The 24,099-nt window shown below is 37.5% G+C and overlaps 1 protein-coding gene across 2 annotated transcripts; it reads left to right on the top strand.

The window, feature by feature from the left end:
• The first annotated feature begins 6,014 nt into the window (after positions 1 to 6,014).
• ADCL (D-aminoacid aminotransferase-like PLP-dependent enzymes superfamily protein) lies at positions 6,015 to 8,480 on the top strand. Of its 2 annotated transcripts, none has more exons than XM_078957822.1 (5): positions 6,015 to 6,382; positions 6,948 to 6,991; positions 7,176 to 7,354; positions 7,417 to 8,090; positions 8,207 to 8,480. In XM_078957822.1, the coding sequence occupies exons 1-5, from the start codon at positions 6,187 to 6,189 to the stop codon at positions 8,299 to 8,301; spliced, it is 1,188 nt and encodes a 395-aa protein (XP_078813948.1). In that variant the 5' UTR covers positions 6,015 to 6,186; the 3' UTR covers positions 8,302 to 8,480. The 2 variants fall into 2 exon arrangements, with proteins under 2 accessions (XP_078813948.1, XP_078813949.1); XM_078957823.1 differs by having other exon boundaries at positions 6,336 to 6,382; positions 6,935 to 6,991.
• Positions 8,481 to 24,099: the final 15,619 nt, after the last annotated feature.

The following is a 24,099-nucleotide window of genomic DNA, read 5'->3' as shown; positions in this document are numbered from 1 at the left end:
AGACTTATGTGCTAGAGAAGTATTGTCCTCTATATATGAGGAGAAGATTGGAGAAGGAATTCCTCGAGCTTAAACAAGGAGGAATAACTGTGAATGAGTATGAAACTCAGTTTAATCAAAGAGCAAGGTTTGCTACGAAGTATATTCCAACTGAAGACGAGAAAATTTAGTTATTCATGGAGGGACTACGACACGAAATCCATGATTTCGTTGTCAATCGGGTAGTTCTGTCATTCGATAAAGCCGTTGAGTATGCTCGAAGGCGTGAGCATGACTTAGAGATACGTGGTGCCACTCTTACTATTCCAAAGCATCCACGTACTGAAAGAACTACTCCTGCTTCCACTATTCCACCAGTTCAATCTATTCGAACTGATCCTAGCAAGCAAGCACAATCTCAGAGTGCTTTTCATGGCCGCGGTAGGTCACAATCTTTTTCTATTCAATCGCCTTCATGTCGCGTTTGTGGAAGGAATCATCCAGGTCAATTCAAAATAGACAAGGAATCCATTGTATGTTATGGGTGTGGAGAAACGGGTCATATAAAGCCAGCTTGCCCAAGGAAGGATGTGACTTGTTATGCATGTGGTATTACTGGCCACAAGAAGCGTTTTTGCCCTACTCTTACCAGCCAAGTGACGGGAAGTCAAGCTTCTGTTCAACAACCGGCGAGAAGTCAAGTCCCTGTCCAACAACCGCAGAGTACTCCAGCTAAAAAGGAGGAGGTGCCAAAAGCTAAGGGTCGTGCATTCCAGATTACCGCAGAGGAAGCACGTGAGGACTCGAATGTCGTGATGGGTACATTTCTTGTCAACTCTATACCTGCTCACATCTTATTTGATTCTGGTGCCTCAGATTATTTCGTATTTTATGAATTTGCGCATTCTTTTCAAACTGTTTGCTATGCACTCGCGCAACCATTTCACGTAGATACTGTAGGAAGTATATCATTACTTGCTGATAAAATCTATAGGGATTGTGTCATAGAAATTGAAGGCTATAATTTTCTTGCTAACCTAATCCCTATCTCCTTGCCCAATTTCGATATTATTCTCGGCATGGATTGGTTGTCAAAGAACCATGCAGAACTCCTGTGTTACGAAAATATGGTACACATTACTATTGAAGGGGAAGATCCTATTCATGTCTACGGTGAACAAAGGATCTTAAAAATAATATCTTTCTTTAAAGCTCATAAATTCATATCGAAAGGTTGTCCTATCTATCTGGCCTATATGATTGACATCTCAAGAAAGGAGAATAAAACTGTAAATGATATTCCCATTGTTAACGAATATCCCGATGCTTTCCCCAATGATCTGCCTGGACTTCCTCCGGACAGACAAGTAGAATTCCAAATTGACCTTGTGCCCGGTACTGCTCCGATTGCAAAGACTCCTTATCGTCTTGCGCCAGCCGAGAAGAAAGAAATGATGATCCAACTGCAGGAATTACTTGACAAAGGCTTTATTCGACCGAGTACCCTCCCTGGGATGCTCCAGTATTGTTTGTCAAGAAGAAGGACGGATCGATGCGAATGTGCATTGATTATCGTGAGCTAAATAAGGTGACTATCAAGAACAAGTACCCGCTACCTCGCATCGACGATTTGTTTGATCAACTTCAGGGTGTTAGCTATTTCTCAAAGATTGATTTGAGATCTGGCTATCATCAGTTGAAAGTACAAGAGCAAGATGTACCGAAGACTGCTTTCCGTACTCGTTATGGGCATTTCGAATTCCTTGTCATGCCATTCGGTTTGACAAATGCTCCTGCCGTATTCATGGATATGATGAATCAAGTATGTCGCCCGATGCTCGATAAGTCTGTCATCGTATTCATTGATGATATTCTAATCTATTCCAAATCTGAAGCCGATCATGCCATTTATATTCGTGAAATCTTAGAACTTCTTCGAAAGGAGAAACTTTATGCTAAATTCTTGAAATGTGAATTTTGGCTTCGTCAAGTTCAATTTCTCGGCCATATTATTTCTAGTGACGGTGTATCCGTAGATCCTATCAAAATCGAATCCATTCAAAATTGGGAAGTGCCCCGTAATGCTTCCGAAATTCAAAGTTTCTTAGGTCTCGCGGGATATTACCGGAGATTCGTTAAAGACTTTTCTCGTATAGTCGTACCTCTCACAAGTCTTACACGGAAGGAAGTGAAGTTCGAATGGGGTGAAGCTCAAGAAAAAGCTTTCTCAACTCTAAAAGATCTTTTGACTCATGCTCCCATCTTATCACTCCCAGAAGGTGATGATGATTTCTTCGTGTATACCAATGCTTCAAGATTGGGACTCGGTTGTGTGTTGATGCAGCGTGGTAAAGTGATAACCTACGCCTCAAGACAACTGAAAGATTATGAAAAGAATTATCCCACCCATGATCTTGAACTCGCTGCAGTAGTATTTGCCCTAAAACTTTAGAGACATTACCTTTTTGGTACGAAATGCCAATTGTTTACCGACCACAAGAGTCTCAAGTATATATTCAGTCAGCAAACTCTGAATATGAGACAACAACGATCCATGGAGCTGATCAAAGACTATGATTGCGAAATCCTGTACCATCCTGGAAAGGCTAATGTGGTTGCATATGCACTTAGCAGGAAAGTTTATCGTAATAGTGTGTGTTATACTATTACTCACACTACGCTGAAGTTCACTATTCTTGATGAAGGAAGGAATGGTACATTATGCTGATGTTTTACTTGATGATCCACGATGATTAAAAGTATTTAAGAATCAGCTATGGATTCCAAAGATTGGTGGATTAAGACAGAAGATTTTAGATGAAGCTCATAAGTCTAAGCTGTCAATACATCCTGGTACAAGTAAAATGTACTATGATGTAAAAGCGGATTATTGGTGGCCTGGATTAAAGAGAGACATTGGAAGATATGTACAGGAATGCTTAGTATGCTTACAAGTCAAAATAGAGAACCAAAAGCCTTATGGAACCCCAGAAAGTCTTAGTGTTCCTGTATGGAAGTGGGAAGAGTTGTCCATGGATTTTATTACCAAATTGCCAAAGACTGCTAGACAACATGATAGCATTTGGGAAATCATCGATCGCCTAACTAAGAGTGCACATTTTCTCGCCATGCGTGAAATGGCTCCAATAGAGAAATACGCACAAGTATACTTGGATGAAATTGTTGCAAGACATGGTGTGCCACTAAAGATCATTTTCGATCGCGATACTCGCTTCACTTCTCACTTTTGGGCGAGTATGCAACGCGAATTAGGATCTCAAGTTGCTCTCAGCACTGCTTATCATCCCCATATAGATGGTCAAACGGAGAGAACAATCCAAACAGGAGAAGATATGCTTCGTGCATGTGTCTTGGAGTTCGGTGGTAATTGGGATAAATACTTACCGCTTGTCGAATTTTCGTATAATAGCAGTTACCACACTTCAATCAAAATGCCACCATATGAAGCATTATATGGTCGTAAATGTCGTATGTCGTTATGTTGGCATGATGTAGGACAGAAGATCCTTGGAGGCCCCGAAATGATTCAAGACACCACCGACAAGATTCAAATCGTACGAGAAAGAATGAAAGCGGCCTAGGATCGACAGAAGTCCTATACAGAAAAGAGAAGACGACATATAGAATTCCAAGTGGGTGATTTCTTGATGCTGAAGGTATCCCCATGGAAAGGCCTTATGCGATTTGGGAAGAAAGGAAAATTGAGTCCTAGATTTGTTGGTCCTTTCAAAATCATCCAAAGAATTGGAAAGCAAGCATACCGCTTAGAATTGCCCGAAGATTTGGCAGGTATTCATGATTTGTTTCATGTAAGTTATCTGCGCAAATTCTTGAGCATCTACGATGAGACAGTTCCATTATCCGAGGTGAATTTGGATAATAAGTTAAGATATGTTGAAGAGCCTGAAGAAATCATGAATGAAAGAAAAACTAAGCTACGCAATAAAGAAGTAGAATTGGTGCTTGTCAAGTGGAAACATCATCGAGGCCCAAACTATACTTGGGAGAATAAGAATGAGATAAAAGCAAAATATCCCGATTTATTTTAATGGATGTAATTTCGGAGACGAAATCCTCAAAAGGAGGAGGTATTTGTAACATAAACGTTTTGAAATTGTGTTTTGTAATGAATAAAATTGTGAAATACTATGTGAAATTGAGTGTTGAGTTCTAACAGATGGTTTTTACTAAAATGAAGTAAAACTATGTTTAGAATCACTCAGAAAATATTGGAAGTCTTACGAGATTCCAATTAAAAGCCAAATAGTGAAATTTAGCGAAAATATAAAATTTTAAATAAGTAAAATTTTATTATTTGATGTTGTAGAGAATCTCGTTACAAACTTGTAGGCGAAAACTTCGTCGAAATCCGAGTTATAACGAAGAAGTTACAACCAACCGTAGACCCGCGACAAAACCGGCATGACGACGAATGATGTAAAAAGTGAGTTTTTGATAAACTACTTTTTAGCCTTAGAAATCTAAATGAAAGTCGTAGTATTCGTTAAACCGAGAAATTCGATAAAAAGAACGCCAAAATCTGACTTCGTATGAGAAAGTTATGATTTTTCGAAGTTTCAACTTAGAAGTAGACAACTAAAAAAACTCGAATTTTAGATCGAGCAATATTTGACCGATACATCCTAAACGAGAATCGAATGTCTCGTTATTTGTAGTACAATGGTAAAAAGTCTGACGAAAACGGATGTCGGATGAAGAAGTTATGAATTTTTAACGGATTTTTCTGTCCCGATTTGTTAAAAATAATAATACTAAAAATAAAATCAAAATTAGCCGACGAAGTCAGGGGCGGTTCTAGAGGTTTCCCAGTGTGACACTTGCAATACCTACTTTTTCTATCTGTAGTGGAAAAAATTTCGATTTTTTTACTTATTTTTCATGTATCGGCAACACCTATTTTATCCCAACAACACGTACTATGTATTATTGCGTCCACCCTTGATAGCAATAATATATTTATTCATATGCCTCCACACAGTCCTTTAAGCTTATGACTAATTTAAATTATTAATACATTGGTGTTTTTGGTTATGCCGTGATTTGATCGTTAGTTTTGGGCTCTCATTTGTTCATTTTGTGTTGCTGATTATTGTCATTTAATTGTTCCCCATGATGTTGTTGCCCCTACAATCTACCTGTTGCTTCATCATCGATGTGTGTTTCCTTCCTCAACAACTTGTCTTGAATGCATTGATGATTTTGTCTTTATATTTTTGGTTTCACTGATTATTATCTGGCTACTAACATATGTTATGGGTTACTAGTTTATTGTTATTATTTGTAATTCAGTTTGTTGAATTTGTTGATTTAATAGTCAAGGGAGCGCCCAAAAGCAAGAATGTGAGATAAAATCCTTTTCCATGTTCAACTGGAAATCATGAGAAGACTTCATGTTAAATCACTAGTTCAGTTTAGAAGCGCGTCTACGCTTTCTAGTTTATATAATTGTTTAACCTTATTTGCTACATTTTGTCACCAACTATGTATAAATTTCAATTACATTAATGAATGATGTGTGATATTGTTGTTTGCTTTTTAATTTCATTACGCCCTTTACGATGGCAATGATGGTGGTTGTATATGGTTTATTGACATTTTGGTGTGTAGATTTTTTTTAGGTTGAGAGCATTTTAGATATTTCACCATATCACTGAAAACTTTTGGTGGTGGTTCGGTAGTTCTCATGGTGTAGATGTTATATGGCAAAAAGTATTTTGATATAATATAATGTAAAAAAAATAGTGTTTTTAAAAACTAGACCTTCTGTATCATTATTTTCATTAATGTAAAAGAATGGCAAATTGTCTTTTTTTAAAGTTTAACAGTCCTTAGGTTAGGGTTTTTAAACGAAAGGACTTGATTGTTATCAAACTATTCAACAAAAATCAAAAGTGTTAAACATAGACAACCACAGGGACCAAGAGTGTAATTTACTCTAATAATAATTTGCGTTTGTCTTGCATTCCTTTAAATTCTTCGTTTAGGGACAAGTGTTAAGTGTACTACTAATAGTATTGTTCAGGGACCAAATTGAAACTTTCCCCATAAACAGACACTCCGACGGCCGGCAACCACCTTATCAATTGTCATCTTTCAAATTCGATCGAAACATTCAAAATATTCGCCGATCAACAACCAATTGACCAAATACTCCGGTTGATATCCATGGCTTCTCTCTCGTACCTCAAGAGACCAATTTCTGAAACCCCACAATTCCAGCTGGTTTTCGCCGATCAACCACCAATTCCTTCGAAAATTTCAACCATTCATCCACTTCGAAGAACCTCGTTTCAATTTTCTCAGTCTAGGGTTACTGGAATATCTCCGAGACGATCCCACGTGGTTAAAGCTTCATCCATTGGTAAGTTGTGAGTTTTCAATACATTTTCATGGGTTTATTTTAAAACTTTGTTTGTTCTTTTTACGTAAATACGGTATTTAATGGTTGTTAACCGATAGAGATTCTACTTGTGTACGAATACGTACGATTTCGTCTTGGGTTCTGTTTAATTTACAGGAAACAGTACAATTTAGAAGAAAAGCTGCAGTTTGACTTTTGTCGGTCAAACATGCTACTTTTCTACTTCAAAATTCATATACATTTATTAAAAATTCATCTAGGGAATTGATCTTCGCTACATGATCTACAAGTAAAAAGTGTTCCATGTTAAATTGAAAAGAAACTCGATGAATTCTGTGTTTTAAGAACAACTAATAAAAGAAAGTATTGACTTTTGAGGTCAAACTTCCACATTTCAAGTAAACTATCGATTGAATACCGATATACATAAATAAAAAGCTGATTATTGACTTTTGGTAACAAATCAATGTTTCAAAACAATAATCTTGTCAATTTTGGGCAAAGTTGACCTTTTTAATCGCAAAATCAAGATATTCTTACTAGCTTTTTCAGTTGATTCTTGCAGAAAGTACTCGTGTATATGATGTTCCGCTTCTTTCTGCTTCAGAGGTATACTCTCTCTTTGAATAGTCTTAAAATTGATGTCATTTGAGCTATTTTACTTTTTCAAAGTTTTCAAAATCTTTTGCTTTTTTAAAAGAAACAGAAAACAAGGGTAAGCATAATGAAATTTAGGAAGTGAAACTAAGACTTGATATAACATTCCCATTTAAAATGATCTAATTCTGTGAAGGCAATAGAAAGATTGAGGAGAAATAAACAAACTCACAAAACCACACAACGATACTTGGCTATGTACTCGAGTGTTTTCGGTGGAATCACTACTGATGAAGCTGCTATGGTGATTCCCATGGATGATCACATGGTTCATAGAGGACATGGTGTTTTTGATACAGCCGCCATAGTCAACGGGTTAGTCATTTAACTTAATTCTTTCTATTACAACAAAATGACCATTTTACCCTTTGACACAGATGCCTATACGAATTGGATCAACACCTTGATCGTTTCCTCGGTTCTGCAAGCAAGGCAAGAATAAACCTTCCTTTCGATAAAGAAACCACAAAAACAATACTTTTAAAAACTGTAAGTGCTTCAAATTGCAAAAACGGATCATTAAGATACTGGATTTCATCGGGTCCCGGTGATTTCCAACTTTCGCCCTCAGGCTGCCATCAATCCGCTCTTTACGCCATCGTGATCCAAGACCAATCGCCTCCTAACTACAAGGGTATAAAAGTAATTACATCATCTATTCCGATTAAACCGCCGCGGTTTGCCATCATGAAGAGTGTAAACTATCTCCCGAATGTTCTTTCAAAAATGGAAGCGGAAGAAAACGGTGGTTATGCTGCGATTTGGTTGGATGAAGAAGGGTTTGTTGCAGAAGGGCCTAATATGAATGTGGCTTTTGTTACAAAAGAAAACGAGCTTTTGATGCCTCGCTTTGATAAAATACTTAGTGGGTGTACTGCGAAAAGGGTTTTGGAACTTGTGGGTGATTTGGTAAAAGAAGGGAAAGTTCGGGGGGTGAAAGTGAAAGATGTTACGGTGGAGGAAGGGAAAGGGGCGGAAGAAATGATGTTGATTGGTAGTGGAGTTCTTGTTCGACCGGTTTTGCAATGGGATGATCAAGTTATAGGAAATGGTGAGAAATTTTTTGAAATCTTTTTATGCAATTTAGGGGGCGTTTTGATGTGTGTTTTAGTAACATTGTTCTATTTATAATTTGTATTTTATTTTTTATTTTTAATATATTTGCAGGAAAAGAAGGTGTAGTGACAGAGTCTCTTCGGAAGCTTATTTTGGAGGACATGAAAAACGGTCCATCAACTGTACGCACTGTTGTTCCATACTAGTTTCATTTCTTGAGCTCAAGTACTAGCAACAATATGTAGAAGTTTCCTTTGTAACTTAGATCTTGTGAACTTATTCAACCAAAAATCAAACATCTTGATTAAAAACAAAACCATCTTTGACATTTTTTTGTATGTATTTATTATCAAATCAAGAGAACTTTTATCTATTGTCGAATCAATTTTCATATTTTGAGTGAATTCGTTCTTGAATGCATGAGAATGCATTCTGTTTGCCAAATTGGAAACTTGAAGATTCTCCTAAAAATTGATGAAAAAAATGGTGATATATACAGTAGACTAGTGTTTGGTGTGTTCCAGAGAGGCAGAGAGCCAAAACATTTCATTGAACAACTTGCGTGCCTCTAAAAAATTTGGGTAGTCAATCTTAAGTTATTCAATCTATTAATTAGTGACGAATTTTATGAGGTAAATCTTCTCAAAGAAGAAACAAACAACAAGAATAGCGGCAATTAACTGTGTATTCTCAAATGTAGTTACGTCACTTTAAATATTAATGCTAGGCTAAAAGTAGGAAAAATATAGATAGTAGTTCACAGGTGTCAATGAAAGAAACCTTAGTTCATCTATATCGGTGTAATTCCACTAATCTTGTAATTGTGTCATGAGCTTTGCAATGACTGCTCAGATCAGTGCAATAACATTCATCTTTTAAAAATGGTTCCCATTGCCACATCAATATATATATATATATATATATATATATATATATATATATATATATATATATATATATATCAAGGACGACTTTACCTTGTTTAAAACTAAACAAGGGCTTAGGGCCCCCGATTCTAAAAGGCCCCCAATTCTAAAGGTAATTATAGTAGATAAATGATTGTTACGCAGACCACAATCAACTACTCCAAAACCACAAGTGAGCGACGATTCAATTTCAGAAAAACAATGTAGTGTTTTGTTGTTCTTCCTTCTTGGCTTCTCCGGTTCTCATCCAATCTCAGTTCTTGAAAACTGAAAGTGTGAAATAACATTTATCTTCAACTGAAACGGTATGTGTTTTCCACTTTTCTAGTTTTGAGTTTTCTATGTCTTCTAATTTTGAGTTTCCCATTATCCCATCAACTATTCAACCGATTATGGATAATAGCCGATTAAGTTATTTTATATTGTTTTAATTTTAAACTTTTTAAATATTTAATAAGTGAACATGTTTCTCCAAATATATGTATATGGCTTCATAAAAACAATCAATCTGTATAAAGACTCCTTTTGTATATATAATAGTTCCAAAAAATACATTAGCATAACTGATTGCATATCTTAACAAATTTGTCAGAAACAAAATCATCAACATGTACATGTGATAGTTAAAAATCCTAAACGATGAAAACAGAATTAAGTAAGATGAATAAGAATAATATTTTCATATATCATCTGGATAGTGCAACTTAAAAGGGAAACAACTAAGTTTCTCCAAATGTGATAATTAAAGTAGATAGACCCAACACTATTTTATAATGTTTATTTTTTACGTACGAATTATAACTTGACTAGGAAGACAATGCAAAACCTAAAACTAACCATGAGAAACAATAGATACAGTAGAATAAGTTACTGATGGTCAACAGAGAATAAAGATTATTGAGATGTAACAGAGATAACGCATGGACATGGAGGTTCTTCCAATTAAAGTATTCCTTTAAGCATCTGGACAAAAAGGAGGGTTTATTATTGCTGATCCCAAGCCCAGATAAAGGAATAGAGTTGATAACATTAAGTAGAGTAAGAACCAAAGAGCACCAAATTTTTGGTTCGCTTAGAGCCCCAAAACATGTTGAGCTGCCCTTGATATATATTTTTATACCTTAATAAGCATTTAGCATGTTTTGTTGAATTTTAAGAGGTACAAATCCTTACTACATATTTACAATCATTTTATGCACTAAGAAATATCCGATCAAACGTTTGACAAAGTCAAGAAAGCTCTTATCGACCACTTTATTGTTTTGACCTGTATCCCAACGTTTCCCCATATCTCGGTAGTTTTGTTCATTGTTGATATAAATACACAATCATATAGAAGCTCCCCGTCATTTCCTCTTCACATTAATCTGGAATGGGTCTCTCTAGAAACCCTATTCGTCGACTTTATCTCCTATCTTCCCATTACATGCCACCTCCATCATCTCCAACGGTTCTCCATCTATCATCGCCTATCGCCCTTTATAAGCCGTTATCCTCACAATCTTTTCCATCTATTACCATCACCGCTTTCACCCAAAACTTTCACTCTAAATACCACCACCAACGGATCATTCTCCTCCACCTTCGATGCAATGACAAACCTTGGCTACCACGATCTTCAAACTCCTTCATCGAAGACCATCACAAGTCATCATCCGCTCAGCTAACGGCCATAACAATCACGATCCGGTGGCAGAGAATCGGCACTTGGTCTACACATATACGGTAATATGACTAATTACACATGTATGCTCTTGATTTTCTGGTTTGGCGAGTGGGCTATCCCCGTTCTGGCAGAGGTCGAACTCCACAGAGAAAAAAGTTCAAAATCGAGAGCAGATATATATAACAAAAAATAATGAAATCAGTCCAACGACTCTTATCTCATCATCTCCTGGTACATTTAAAAGACTCCTTTATTTGGTTTGATTAATAATTTGTTTTCTTGATTACTTGATCTCGCTCTCTCTCCCCCCCCCCCCTCTCTCTCTCTCTCTCTCCCCCCTCTCTTTAATCTAGGGTTTTGAATATTAATGTTTTTTTATTTTTAGATTTTGCTTGGATAAAAACCTGCAATAGAGTTCAAACCACTTTAGAAGGTAACTGTCAAATGTGACCCTTTGTTTTTTTATGGGAATCTACAAGAAACCTAACCACATAAAGCTGGTGTTAGTGTAAAACTATGTTACAAATTATGTTTTTTTTTTACTTAAGGTAAGTATAAGATTCACAACAAAACATCATCTCCTTCTCTCTCCACCCTGCTATTCTTTCTTGGCATTTATTAATTTTTCCCTATCTCTCTGTACTGCACTCGAAGGAGCCAAAATATATGTCATTTTTAATCCCAGCCCAGGTATACTAAAACAGTCAAACCGTAGCCCTAAGTAAATGATATCTTAATTTGGTCATCATTTTTGTTTAAAAAACTTTCTGCTCTTTTGGTTAAAAGTTTACTCAAATTTGATTCAGTTTTGAACCTATTTGGTGTTATACATGATAAGTGATCTTGTTTGATATTTGTATCACAATTTTTGTAAACTTTAAGTTAATATTGTTTTTGTTTATGTAACTATGAATGGTACAGAAATCAAATAATGACATAACATCGGTTTGTATTGGGTTAACGAAGAATCTATTATGATCAAAATAATGGTGAAACTTTAATTTGTAGTGATAGTAAAGAGGAAGCAATATTTGATGAAGAAGAGGAAAAGGAAGAGTTAATTGAGTCTGAAGATTGCATCATCAGGTTAATGTATCTCAAATTATTTACTCTTCTGATCCTATCAACTCATTTTTTTTGGATACCAACACATGTTCATGATTTTTTTTTTTATAATTTCATATTGACCATTCAACAACTTGGCTCATCTGATGTTGTTTTTGTTTTACTAGGACAACGGTTGCCCACAAAGCCTTCTGAACTCGAGGTAAGAACTTGTACACCTTGCATTTTGTTTTGTTTATGCTCTCTGCTTCTTTTTCTTTTTGATTATTTTTATGAAATTTTGGGACTTTGTTTCTACAGGTGTCACAACTAGCATTTTGCTAGGAAATTCTACTCTCATGCAATCATTCACCTAGTGTAATAACTTGTACTCTAAGTGACTACTATAATCTATGCTCGTTCAAATACATCTCATATGTTCAAATAAGGGTTAGAAACCCTAGAAATCCCGACTCACGTTCACTATGGACTAGGATTCTCTTATTTGGCCTAATGGAGCAATAAACCTTCAAATTGAACTACTTTGGGCCTAGAAACCTTAAATGGGCTCTAAATGGACCCACTTCCATAAAACTCTAGCATTTTGGGCCATTTTGGGGTCCAAAATAAATTAGTTTACCATTAATGGGCCTTATTGGGCCATTAATGAATTAATTTGCCCTAATGGGCCATAAATTCCCCTTTTCTTTCAAAATGGGCCGTGAACCATCTAATGAGGCCCAATGGGCTGAAAAATTTATGATTAGGTTCCCAAAAATCCTAGCTAAAGTTTAATGGGCTCAAACTATCCCATTCATATATCTTGGCCCAAACATCTCGGCCCAACATTAAAAAAAAGAAAAAAAAGAAAGAGAAAACAAGATGAATTGTGCACTTGTCACCTCATTAGTGCATGGGGGATATCCATGCACAAACTCACCATGTTCCTAGAAGACTGATACCCATCAAATATCTAGGAAACATCCTCTCTTCTCCGTCTTTATTACTCTCGGCCTAGAAGCTCCACAAGCACACAAACATTTCACTTCCAAACACTCTCAATAAACTACTCCTCCAACCTCCCAAATATTTTCGAGATTTGTGGGCATTCCAAGAAGGTTTTTCATCAATATCACCATCTTTGGTAAGTTTTTGCTTAGATCTATGATTTAACTTCTTGATCTCTTCAAAAATCTCCTCTTACACCCATATTTTTGTGGATCATGTTCTTAGAACCATCTAAGTTCAATATCTACTCAAGAAAGCTTGTTAGGATAAAAAAATCTTCTTCCATTTCTTCATCAAAACCGATCCATCACCCCAAGGTGAGTTCATACCCCTTATTTTCGATTTTTTTTACTTTGTTTAGGGGGAGAATACTGTTGGATTAGTGTCTAAGTCCATAACTATTTTGGTATGTACTTGACCCAATGGTGTATGGTCCTTTTGGGTTGCCTTCACCAAAGCAACTTGATTGGAGAAATAAATAGAGAGAGAGGTTATTATGATTTATTAATATGTTATAAGAATAATATATTAAAGGAGAAATCATATTTTTTTAATTAATATTGGTCAATAATTAATTAGGAATTAATTTTGTGATCAGGTGTAATTAATTAAACTAGAGGGGCTGAATTGTAATTATATGATAGTTACAAAATAAGGTAAGGATTATCCTAAGTATAGGATGGACGAATTTAAGGTGATAATGCCTTAGAATTCGAATATGATAAGGATTCAAGGATTATCTTATGGGTTGCTTGGTAAGCAAGCAACTAGATAAGGATAATGACTGAAACCCTATCTGTACACCTATATAAACCCCCTAAGGCTCATGAATTCGTCTAAGCCTTCCCAAGAAGTCCTAAGGACGAATTCCTAACTCTGTCCTCTCTCTTTATACCTTCTCCATTTGCTCTTGGTGTTTGTAAGCCATTAGAGGAGTGACAATTGTGACTATAAGCCTTCCAAAGTCAATTCACGGAGGAATTAGGATTGTTATTGCTACATAACAATCAAGGTAATATCTTAAACCTAATTATATGTTAATATCAATTTCCATATTCTAGAATTAGGGTTTATAGTCTTGGATTCAAAGCATGTACAATAGAGAAACCTAGATCCGAGCATTAGGGTTTGTATGAGCATATAGGATGTCTTATGACCAAAACCCATCAATCGTACGTCATAAATCCCAAAAGTTATAATAGAGGTGTCATAACAAAAGACTGTAACAACATATCATAGTATATGAAATAAACTTCCAGGATAAAAGCTGAAGTTGTGTTGTGTGCAATGCCATCATCCCGAGCCCTTCCCTTTGCTTGCGGAAGTATCTGAAACCAAAAATGAAACTGTAAGCACAAAGCTTAGTGAGCTCCCCCAGACTACCAAATACCATACAACCATATAAACACATATTGGCCTTGCCCACTGCATCGGACCGAAGTTCGGAAACTACATCGGACCGAAGTCCAGAACTAACCAGGGCCTTGCCCTCTGCATCGGACCGAAGTACGGAACTGACTGGGACCTTGTCCCCTGCATCGGACCGAAGTCCGGAACTAACTGCATCGGATTGAAATCCGAAATTGACTGGGACCTTGTCCCTTGCATCAAACCGAATTCCCGAAACCGACTAAGCATAACATAGCATAGCATAAAAATATCAACTAGCATAAACACATATACTGCATACTGCATCGGACCGAAGTTCGGAACACATAACACAAAGACATATTTGAATCACGATGACATCAAGCACACTGAACTACTGCATCAGACCAAAGTCCGGAACTACTGCTAACTAGACGGGCCGACATTGTGGCCGTAGACCCGTTCCTACTGGAAGGAAAACTCACATCGTAGTGCTGGCTGCTGAGATGCTAACTCTAAAGGTGGCTGACTGCTGCTCCGGAACTGCCCGGCTACAATTTTCAAAAACACTAGATCTGTTACTGGTGAATGCTCTCAGGGTCAAATGACTATATTACCCCTGGTCAAAGTCAACTCCCTGGTCAAAGTCAACTTCCAGTTGACCGGACTCGCCGAGTCAGGGCACAGACTCTTCGACTCCCTCTTTCACTAACTCCGACTTTAACTCACCGAGCCCCTTTCCCACTCACTGATTCACTCTAAACTCACAACTCGAAGGGAAAACGGGGACTCGTAACTCGACTCGTCGAGTCCGAAGAACAACTCGCCGAGTCTTATCGCAAATTCCATATAATCGAATTCTAATCCATTCCAGGGCCTCAAACTCGAAAATATGAGCCGGTTGGACCATCTGAATACGTAAAGTTGCTGAATTTATGTGTAACTATGAAGGAATGAAGCCATTTCACTCAAACACTACTTTTCTTCGGGAAAAACTCATCCGACTCGCCGAGTTGTAGAACAACTCGTCGAGTCTAAGGCAATCTTCATCGGACTCGCCGAGTTGCTCATCCAACTCATCGAGTCCAAGGCTATCTTCATATGACTCGCCGAGTCAAGATTCTGACTCACCGAGTCCATTCAGTCCTTTTTCCATACAGGCCTGATTTGAGCTATGCATGTTCGGAGCAGGCTTCAGACTGCTCAGAGTCGGCAGAAAAGTTATGCCGACAAGCATCGATCAGACATGGAGTTCCAGGTCAAGTATATGGTACTCCTGAAAGTGTCGCCTTGGAAAGGCGTCATTCGATTCAGGAAGCGGGGCAAGTTTGGCCCCAGGTACATTGATCCTTTTAGGGTTGTGGCCCGGGTGGTCAAGGTGGCATACAGGTTGGATCTCCCAACCGAGCTTAGTCAGATTCATAGCACCTTTCACATCTCCCAGCTGCAGAAATGCTTAGTAGACGACTCTGCAGTGGTACCTCTCGAGGATATTTAGGTGGATGATAGCCTAAACTACATCGAGCGACCGATAGCCATTTTGGATAGGAAGACGAAGGCGCTGAGGAACAAGGAAGTAGAGCCGGTGAAGGTACAGTGGCAGAACCGCAAAGGCTCGGAATGGACTTGGGAGCCGGATGATGAGATGAGAGGGCACTATCCCGAGTTATTTTCAGTAGCGGCAACGGACTTCGACGACGAAGTCTAATTCAAGTGGGGGAGATTTGTAGTATCCGGGATTTTCCAGGTATTATTATTATTCATCCTAATTGAAGTGGGGTGTGGTTTGGTTTGGGATTTAACCTTTAAGCCTTGCTAGTGGGGTCGAGGAAGTTGCGTACCCGGGGCATACATTGCCATGTACGCCCAGCGTACTCGTGGAAATGAAGCGTGAAGGCCAAGCACGTATGCCCAACGTACCAGGATTACGCCCAACGTACGTGTACAACTCATTAAACCCTAAAACTCAGGGTTTGCTCCTTATATAAAGAACATTACCCCAGTTTTTTAGCCTCCCTTCACCCTCATACAACCTCCACGAAAACCCTAGCCTACTTTTGTGTGTTCTTGTGATTTGGGAGCTATTTGAGAGTTTTTGGTGTAGTTTTGGTGCTTTGGAAGAGGAATAAACTTAAAGCAGGAGCAAGGATCCACCAAGAGCTTGTAGATCCAGAAGATTAGCACCATTTCTGACTTATTTGAGGTATCAAGTTCCAACCTTGGCCATTATATTCTTAGATTTGTTTATGTGGAGTGTTTAAAGTTACTTTTGGACTCCATTGTTGAGGCGTCTTGCATCTTAATGATTTCAGACCATAATAGCAATCCTTTTGGGGCTCTTAGGAGCACTAAGAGTCATAAAAATCGAACCTTGATGGTTAAGCCACAACCATGCAAGTGTTTGTGGGTCTTAAAGTTTGTTAAAAGGAACAAAATCATGTTTTGACCCCAACCTTGCATGCAAGCACATAAAGTTCATGACTTTATGGTTTAGGAGGTCGAAAAGGACATGGATATGCATTTTGGATGTAAAGACTTAACGTATTAAGTCATGAATGAAGTCCCAAAGAAGCAAACCAATATGATGTGCGTACTCCCTGGTACGTCGCGCGTATTGGATCAAACGCGCCATCTTGTTCAAAGCCAGCGTACGCTGGGCATATGTGTTGGGTACGCCGCACGTATGCATGCAGTTAGGAAAAATGGGCTTTTGGGCCCTAATAGGATGTGCCTGTACTTTTGGTCCCCATGGCCCACTGTGAAGTATCATTTTGGACTTAGGAATATGGAAATGGGGTATTGGGCCTTTTTGGGCCAATATTGGGCCCTTGAGAATTATTATATTGGACTTGGGAATTTTTGGGTCCGTTTCGGGAAAATAAGGTCTAATTCATAAATTAGACAATGAGTGGGCCCTTATGGAATCCTTAATGGGCCGTACGAGAGCTGGGCTTGATAAGCTAGAATCGAGACTTAAGTATGTCCCAATTGGACCGAAAGGTAAACCGGTCATTTTAACCTGAGTAGTGTTATAGACTCTGATTGAGTGTTATGTGTCTCTGATAGTCGGGAGTCATCAGAGCAGCTGTTATAGATTTCCTTCTCAAGGTTCAAAAGGCAGTTTACGAGGTGAGTTACCTTCCAGTAGAAGTGGGTCTAAGGCACCAAGGCCGACCCACTAGTAGTTGATTACAATTGAGATGATTGTCTCTGTGATAATGGTATGCTATTACTTGATATGTTCTATGTGTCGGTATGTTATTTTTTATGTGATAGTGGTGGTAGGAGGGGATTAGTCCCCCGATCGGTTGTTAGGATTGAAGGGTAGGTCGGACACCCTAGATATGTCTGATAGCATGTTTATGATATGTTATTATATGATAGTAGTAGGGGTGAAATAGTCCCCGTGACCGGGTGAGATATACCGGAAGGTAGGTAGGCACCCCAGAATGGCCTGACACAGGTAGTCAGCACCCCAAAATGGCTTGACACGGGTACTCAGCACCCCATAATGGCTTGACATGGGTAGGTCGGGCACCCTGAAATTGCCCGACAGCATGTATGATTGTATAGTATGTGGTACGATGGGGGGAATCACTAAGCTTTGTGCTTACAGTTTCAGTTTTGGTTTCAGGTACCTCTTCATCCAAGGGGAAGGAGCCGGCGGCGTAGCAACGCATCACACACACATGATTTCCGCATTGAGTTTTTTGGGATTGTACTCTGATTTTTATTAATGTTCGATGTTTGATTGTGATACATGTTCATGATGGTTTATGGATTGATATGATATTGACAATGTTTTCAGTAAACGATTTTATAAATTACTCAATTAAAAACGAAATTTTTGGAGTCGAAAATTGGGATTTTACAGGTTCCGAATGGACATGGGAACCGATGGACAAGATGAAAGAGCATTACCCAGAGTTATTTCTGGCTACAGACTTCGAGGACAAAGTCTGATTCAAGTAGGGGAGAATTGTAGCACCTGAGTCTCCAGGTGTGAAATTAATCTATTATTCTGTTATTTCATCTAAAAGGTGGTAAAGGGTTTGTGAGTACGTTGGGTGTACATTAGGTACGTACGACGTAATACTTGCATGCGTGCCATCGGGTGATACTGACGTATGCTGGGCGTACCCATGCGTACGTTGGGCGTACTCGAGCCAGGTGCAAACCCTAATTTTTAGGGTTTTCACCCTATTTAAGATCTTTAAGTTCTTCAAGTGCATCATCATTTCAGCCTCCATTTCCCTTTTGTGCTAATCTCGAAATGCTAGCCATCTTGAGTGCATTTTGAGCTTACTTAGAGTGTTTAGGGTGTTCTTTTATGGATTTGAAGAAGAATGAAGTTTGAGGAGAAGCAAAGGAGAAGAATAAGCTTGTAGATTCAGAGTTTGTGCATCCTTTCTGGCCTATTGAAGGTATAAAGTTTGAAACTTGTTTATTCTAAGCCTAGATCCATACTTAGGGAAGATTTTAGCATCTCTTGGTCCCATAACTTGGTCTTTTGGAGTATGGGCTACTTTAGTCCATTTAAGCTGTCCTTTTGGACTATTGGGAGTGCAAGAATTCATAAAAATCGTATCTTGGAGGTTAAGACTCAACCATGCATGTGTTAGTGACCACCTAAGAGAGTTAGAGGGCTTAATTCATGGTTTGAGTTCTAATAAGATATGGGTGAAAACCCAAAATTTTCTAGACTGTACAGTCAAACACTTCATAGAGAGTCAAACTCATTTTGCTACCTTTTAGCACGTTTGGTGTCCGTTTGACCAATTTTGAGCTTTAATCCTTCAAGTGGTAATCATAGGACATATAATCCAGGGCATATTGTACATCATAGTTGTAGCAAAACTCCAAGAAATTAGAGTTTACGACCCAAACATGGAGTTTGCGGTCGTAAACCCCATGTGGTATATATATGACCCTTAGCCATTTTTATTCATTTGTTCCATTTTAAACTAGAGAAAAACCCGATTCTCTCCCAAGGATCTTCAATCTTTCATCCCAAATTGTAAGTACTTCTACCCTAGAGTGTTTTAAAGCTTAATACATGTTTAGATATCATTGAAATCACACAAGAATCACAAGAAAAAGGAGTTTACGGCCCAAGATCTTCTTGGACCGTAAACCCTAATTTACGTGCCAAAGTGATCCCAACTCTTTCCTTATACTTGGAAACAAACCTAGAACCTTCCCTTGATGTGTTTAGCACATAAAAATCACCAAAATTCTCCATTTATATGTGTTTACAATTTGGGGATCTCCCAAAACCGTAAACACCCCAAAGTGTGTTATGATGCCCCATATTCCTTCCTTACGCCTAGAAACTAGCCTAGACTTTTACCTTGAATTGTTTAGAACTTGAAAACATCAAAATACCAAGGTCCATAGGAGTTTACGGCAGAAAACACATGGAGAAATGGTCCATGGTCCGTAAACTCCATTTAGGAGTTAATTGTTGCCCTAATCACTTCCTAAGGCTTAGACTTGAAGTTAGGATGCTTCAAAATGACTTCTAGGATTCCAAAGCACAAAATGATCAAAAGCACATGAGTTTACGCCCATAAACTCATGGGTTTACAATCGTAAACTCCAACAAACATGGTCATTGGACCATAAACTCGCGTATGAGGCCTTGTACTCCTTTGTTGCAACCCGATAGCCTCCTAACACTTTTACCAAAGTGTTTTCCTCACATTAGGATGTTTATACATATTTAATTAGTGTTATAATCACTAATTTTTTATATACATATGTTATTAGGCTCATTGTGTGTGTCTAAGTCTTCACTTGACACCAAGCACTTATCCGACACTTCCTTCCGATCCGCTCACCGCAGGTGAGTTCATACCCCTTAAATTAACCTTTTAAAATTTTCTAAATGTTTTTAAATGCTTTATGGGGGGGGGGGGGGGAATATAAGTTGAATCATGCTAGTTATCATATAAATCACATGTGATTAATAACTAACATGCAAATGGATTTACTATACGTTAGCTGTTTTACTAAAAAGATTTCTTCAAATGTTTTCCTTAAACATTTTTATATGCTTAAAACTCTTTATCAAACTGCTTTATACACTGTATGTTTCTTTTCAAACTCTATTACAAATGTATTTCAAGCAAAGGTTTCCTTTATACTTAAACTGTTTATTCAAACAAAATACTTTCAAACAGTTTTATAAACTGACATCAAGTAGATCATTTTCTTAGATATTAATCTTTTTCAAAGGTTTTACAAAACTTCTTTTACACTTTTATATTATCAAATGCATGCCCATATATGTATAGTTATATTAGTAATGTTTAAAGGACTTAGGAAGGATAACTCACTCTATTTCTTTTTCCTTGTTGGGATGTGGCTATGGGGTATCGATTATCCGTCCGAATGTCGTATAAATATTAGTTATATATCATGTAGACATAAAAGTTTTCCTCAGTCAGTTCAGTACCTTTGGGTAGCAAAGGCATACTTCAAGTTATACACGTACATTACTAGTAACTATAATAAGTGTAGTTAAGAGATACTATTTACCATTCCAAGTACAAGGAATCACACAAGAGTCAGTTCATTCATGAGACTATACAATACATTACATGTTACATGAATACGTTTACATAGATATGATTACATGAATACGTTTACATAGATACGCTTACATGAATACGTTTACATAGATACGATTACAAGAATACGTTTACATAGATACCCTTACATGAATCCTCTTACACGGATATTTTTACCTAGATACTATATGATGAGATGCTATTACATATTATACATGTAGATTAGATCTGTCTATCCTAGTACAAAAGGATACTTTGTGGGACTAACCATTCCTATAACCTCTGTTAGCTACAGAGGTGAATGCCCATCTACGGTTGATACCATTATAGGTATACTTTTAGGGACTAACTATTCCTAAACCCAGCTGTTAGCAACAGAGGTAAATGTACATTTTCGGATGACTACAGTTAATACTATTCGGTAATTTCTATGCCGTGTATATCCTAGTACCAAAGGATAATACTTAAGTTATTAGCTCATTTCCTTTACTTTGTGATACATTCACATAAACAACGAGGTAGACTAATACTTATATAATTTTTTTATTACCTTTATTTTGTGACACATTTACATAATCGATGAGGTAGACTATAGTTTTATAATAATAGTTAAATAGGGAAAAACTGTCACATTTACAGTGATGCGCACTTTCAAAACATTTGGGTCCTGGTAGAAGACTACTTTCAAAACATTCTAGTCTTGGTAGAAGACTACTCTTTATACTAATAGAAATCATAGGGATTTGCTAGGGTGTTCAAACGTTTTCAACTACTTTCAAACAGTTCATACTTATACATACTTTTTCCAAATGTCTACAAGTCTTTACTTTCCAGTTTTACAAATCAAAGACACATTAATACTTACGAATTCACCAGCTTCATTGTTGATACTCGCTTTCAAAATACTTGTATTCTCAGGTCACAAATAGACAGGTACGACGACCAGGTTTTGTGAAGACGGAGAAATCAAGACTCCTATTTTATTTTGATTGTTCATTATGTTTTCTTATACTATGCAAGAACACACTTGTAATTAAAATTATACTATTAATGCAATGGATGATGTTGTTGCTTGTTTACTAATTTGCATTGTTGTGATACATTACATGACGTCCTCTGCCCCTGAATGCTTCCACCGTTCTCGGTTTTAGGGTGTGACAGATTGGTATCAGAGCATTGTTTCTAGTGAATTAAGTATATCAACCCATAAAATATATACATACTATAAATACAATGGGATTAAAAATACCCTGACCAAGAGTTTATACTTTTAAATAATAAAATATTTAACAAAGTATACGTGCCTGCATTCATACTAAAATCCGTGTCACAACGACAAGAACAAAAGTATTACGATTGTTGAATATCACAGGTAAGCTCGGTGATGTATGGTCAGTTTTGGGAGTGGCATAGCCTGATCAACTATGTTGTTCCGAGGAGTGATTAGCACATGCCTAAGAATGGTTGTGATGTATCAACAAATCTAAAAACTTACCAACACTATTACAATTAGAATATTATAATAGAACCTAGGTCTAAAATACCATAGGGGTGTTTTGTGTTACTATAATTACTTACTTGCGAACTAAAAGTAATCTTCATTACTAAGTTGATAGTTGCTAAGTGGATACACTAAGGTTATATGCAACTAGGATGTTATAGACTTAGAATATGTGAAAATTTTGCTTTACTCCTATCCCTTGTGAATTTGGAGATAAGGTCACTTATTCGAAGGCCTATCCTGTTTTGATTACATATAACTGGTATGCACTTTACAAATAGCGATGTAACTAATGAAGATTATCTAATAATTATCTATATAGTTCGTCTAATAATTATTTCCTTACCCCAATTCTCGCGTAGATAACATGGCTAGACTCCATCCCCACGACAACCCATACCTTCCGAATGAAGGCAATGCTGGATGGTTTGGAGAAGAACCCGAGAATGATCATCCAATCCCTTTGAATGATCACCATGCTGGAGACATTTCGGATGATGATAACTCTGAACCCGAGGTTGAGAACCTACCCCCGATAGCTCCCATTCCAATCCTAACCCTCATCCGGCTTTTCATGGCCCGACGCTTCATTGGGTCGAATGTTTGGAAGCATGGAGCGAAGATCAAGATCAACCCATGCCGTTTAATGGAGACCGAAGCTTCTACAACGTAAATGAAGGGAGCACAACAACCAGAGTTCTATCAATCCTGATCCGTAGAGTTGCCCGAAACGAAATTCAGGGTATGACAGCTTTACATCGTATCGCAAAAGTTGACACTAATGGAGGAATGCATATCCTTCCCACCAATCACCTTGAGCATGCTCGAGAGAGATCTGAGAGAGACCACGAAACCCTGTTGCAAGAATTAGCTGAAACCCGAGCCGAAGTCATAGAGCTCCGAGTACGTCAGAGGGTATACGAAAGATACCTGCTTGATATGGAACGTCAACTAGATGAACTAAGGATTCACCATAGGGGTGACCGTCGCTAGTAGGAGATGTTGTACTTCCTTCCTTGTTTTAAAATAACCATGTTCATGTCTATGTTTTATGTAACTCCTTCTATGTGACTACCTTGTACTGTAAGTACTTTAGTTAGGTCTTTATGTTGTCAAATACTTTTTACTCCAGATGTGATGTAAGACCTACTATCAGGTTAAATTTTCCCAAACTTATTACATCTTAAACATCGATGATATTGACAGTCAACTAATTTCCGTGTCATTCTTTGTTCAAATACTTTCGTCATACTTTCATAGGAGTCTATCTGAAACCAACTTTAGTCAAGTTATTGGACTAGAGTAATTGTGTCACACCCCGAAAACCTAAGGCGGAAACGTTTCCAGGGCGGACTCCACGTTGAGTATCAAATCCAATGTACATAGTAAGCAAAGTAAACAACCAATACATTACATATTCGAATTTACATTTGTTCAAAAGCAAAGTGTTACAAGTTTTATACATATATCATATGAACAAAAGTAGAGACGAGTCTTCTATATGCTCCGTCTTCTCCAAAAGATTCGCTAGGTACCTGTCTAATGTCAACCTGAGAATACAAGCAGTTTGAAAATCAGCATAAAGCTGGTGAGTTCATAAGATGTTTGCTTTGTGAAAAATGTACGAGTTTTCTTTGATTATTCCGAAAAGTTTGGTATCCAAGAAAATCCCATATTTTCTTAAAAGAAATGTTTAGTTAACTGTTTTAGGTTACGCGGTCCTGGTTATGATTAACTATGATCCTAGGAAAATCCTATATTTTCCTAAAAGTAAGTTTAGTTATTGGATTTCGATGTAATGATTAATTACCATTCGTACTTATTGTATTAACTAGGTATTCTGATATCCTAAAGGTATTACACTGGGGTGTACCTAGATACGTGTCTTCGTATTCATATTCCTATTCTTTATCGTATTC

The sequence above is a fragment of the Lactuca saligna genome, chromosome 5, assembly GCF_052625555.1.
Source record: "Lactuca saligna cultivar CGN05327 chromosome 5, ASM5262555v1, whole genome shotgun sequence".
In the NCBI taxonomy this organism is placed as follows: domain Eukaryota; kingdom Viridiplantae; phylum Streptophyta; class Magnoliopsida; order Asterales; family Asteraceae; genus Lactuca; species Lactuca saligna.
Note: the sequence above shows the minus strand (reverse complement) of the source record. Positions and strands in the feature narration are given on the sequence as shown.

Excerpts from the sequence above, each read along its gene's own strand:
- ADCL (XM_078957822.1), top strand. The coding sequence starts at position 6,187 with ATGGCTTCTCTCTCGTACCTCAAGAGACCAATTTCTGAAACCCCACAA. Across the intron at positions 6,383-6,947 it reads GGTTAAAGCTTCATCCATTG|AAAGTACTCGTGTATATGAT; the intron begins GTAAGTTGTGAG and ends TGATTCTTGCAG. Across the intron at positions 6,992-7,175 it reads CGCTTCTTTCTGCTTCAGAG|GCAATAGAAAGATTGAGGAG; the intron begins GTATACTCTCTC and ends AATTCTGTGAAG.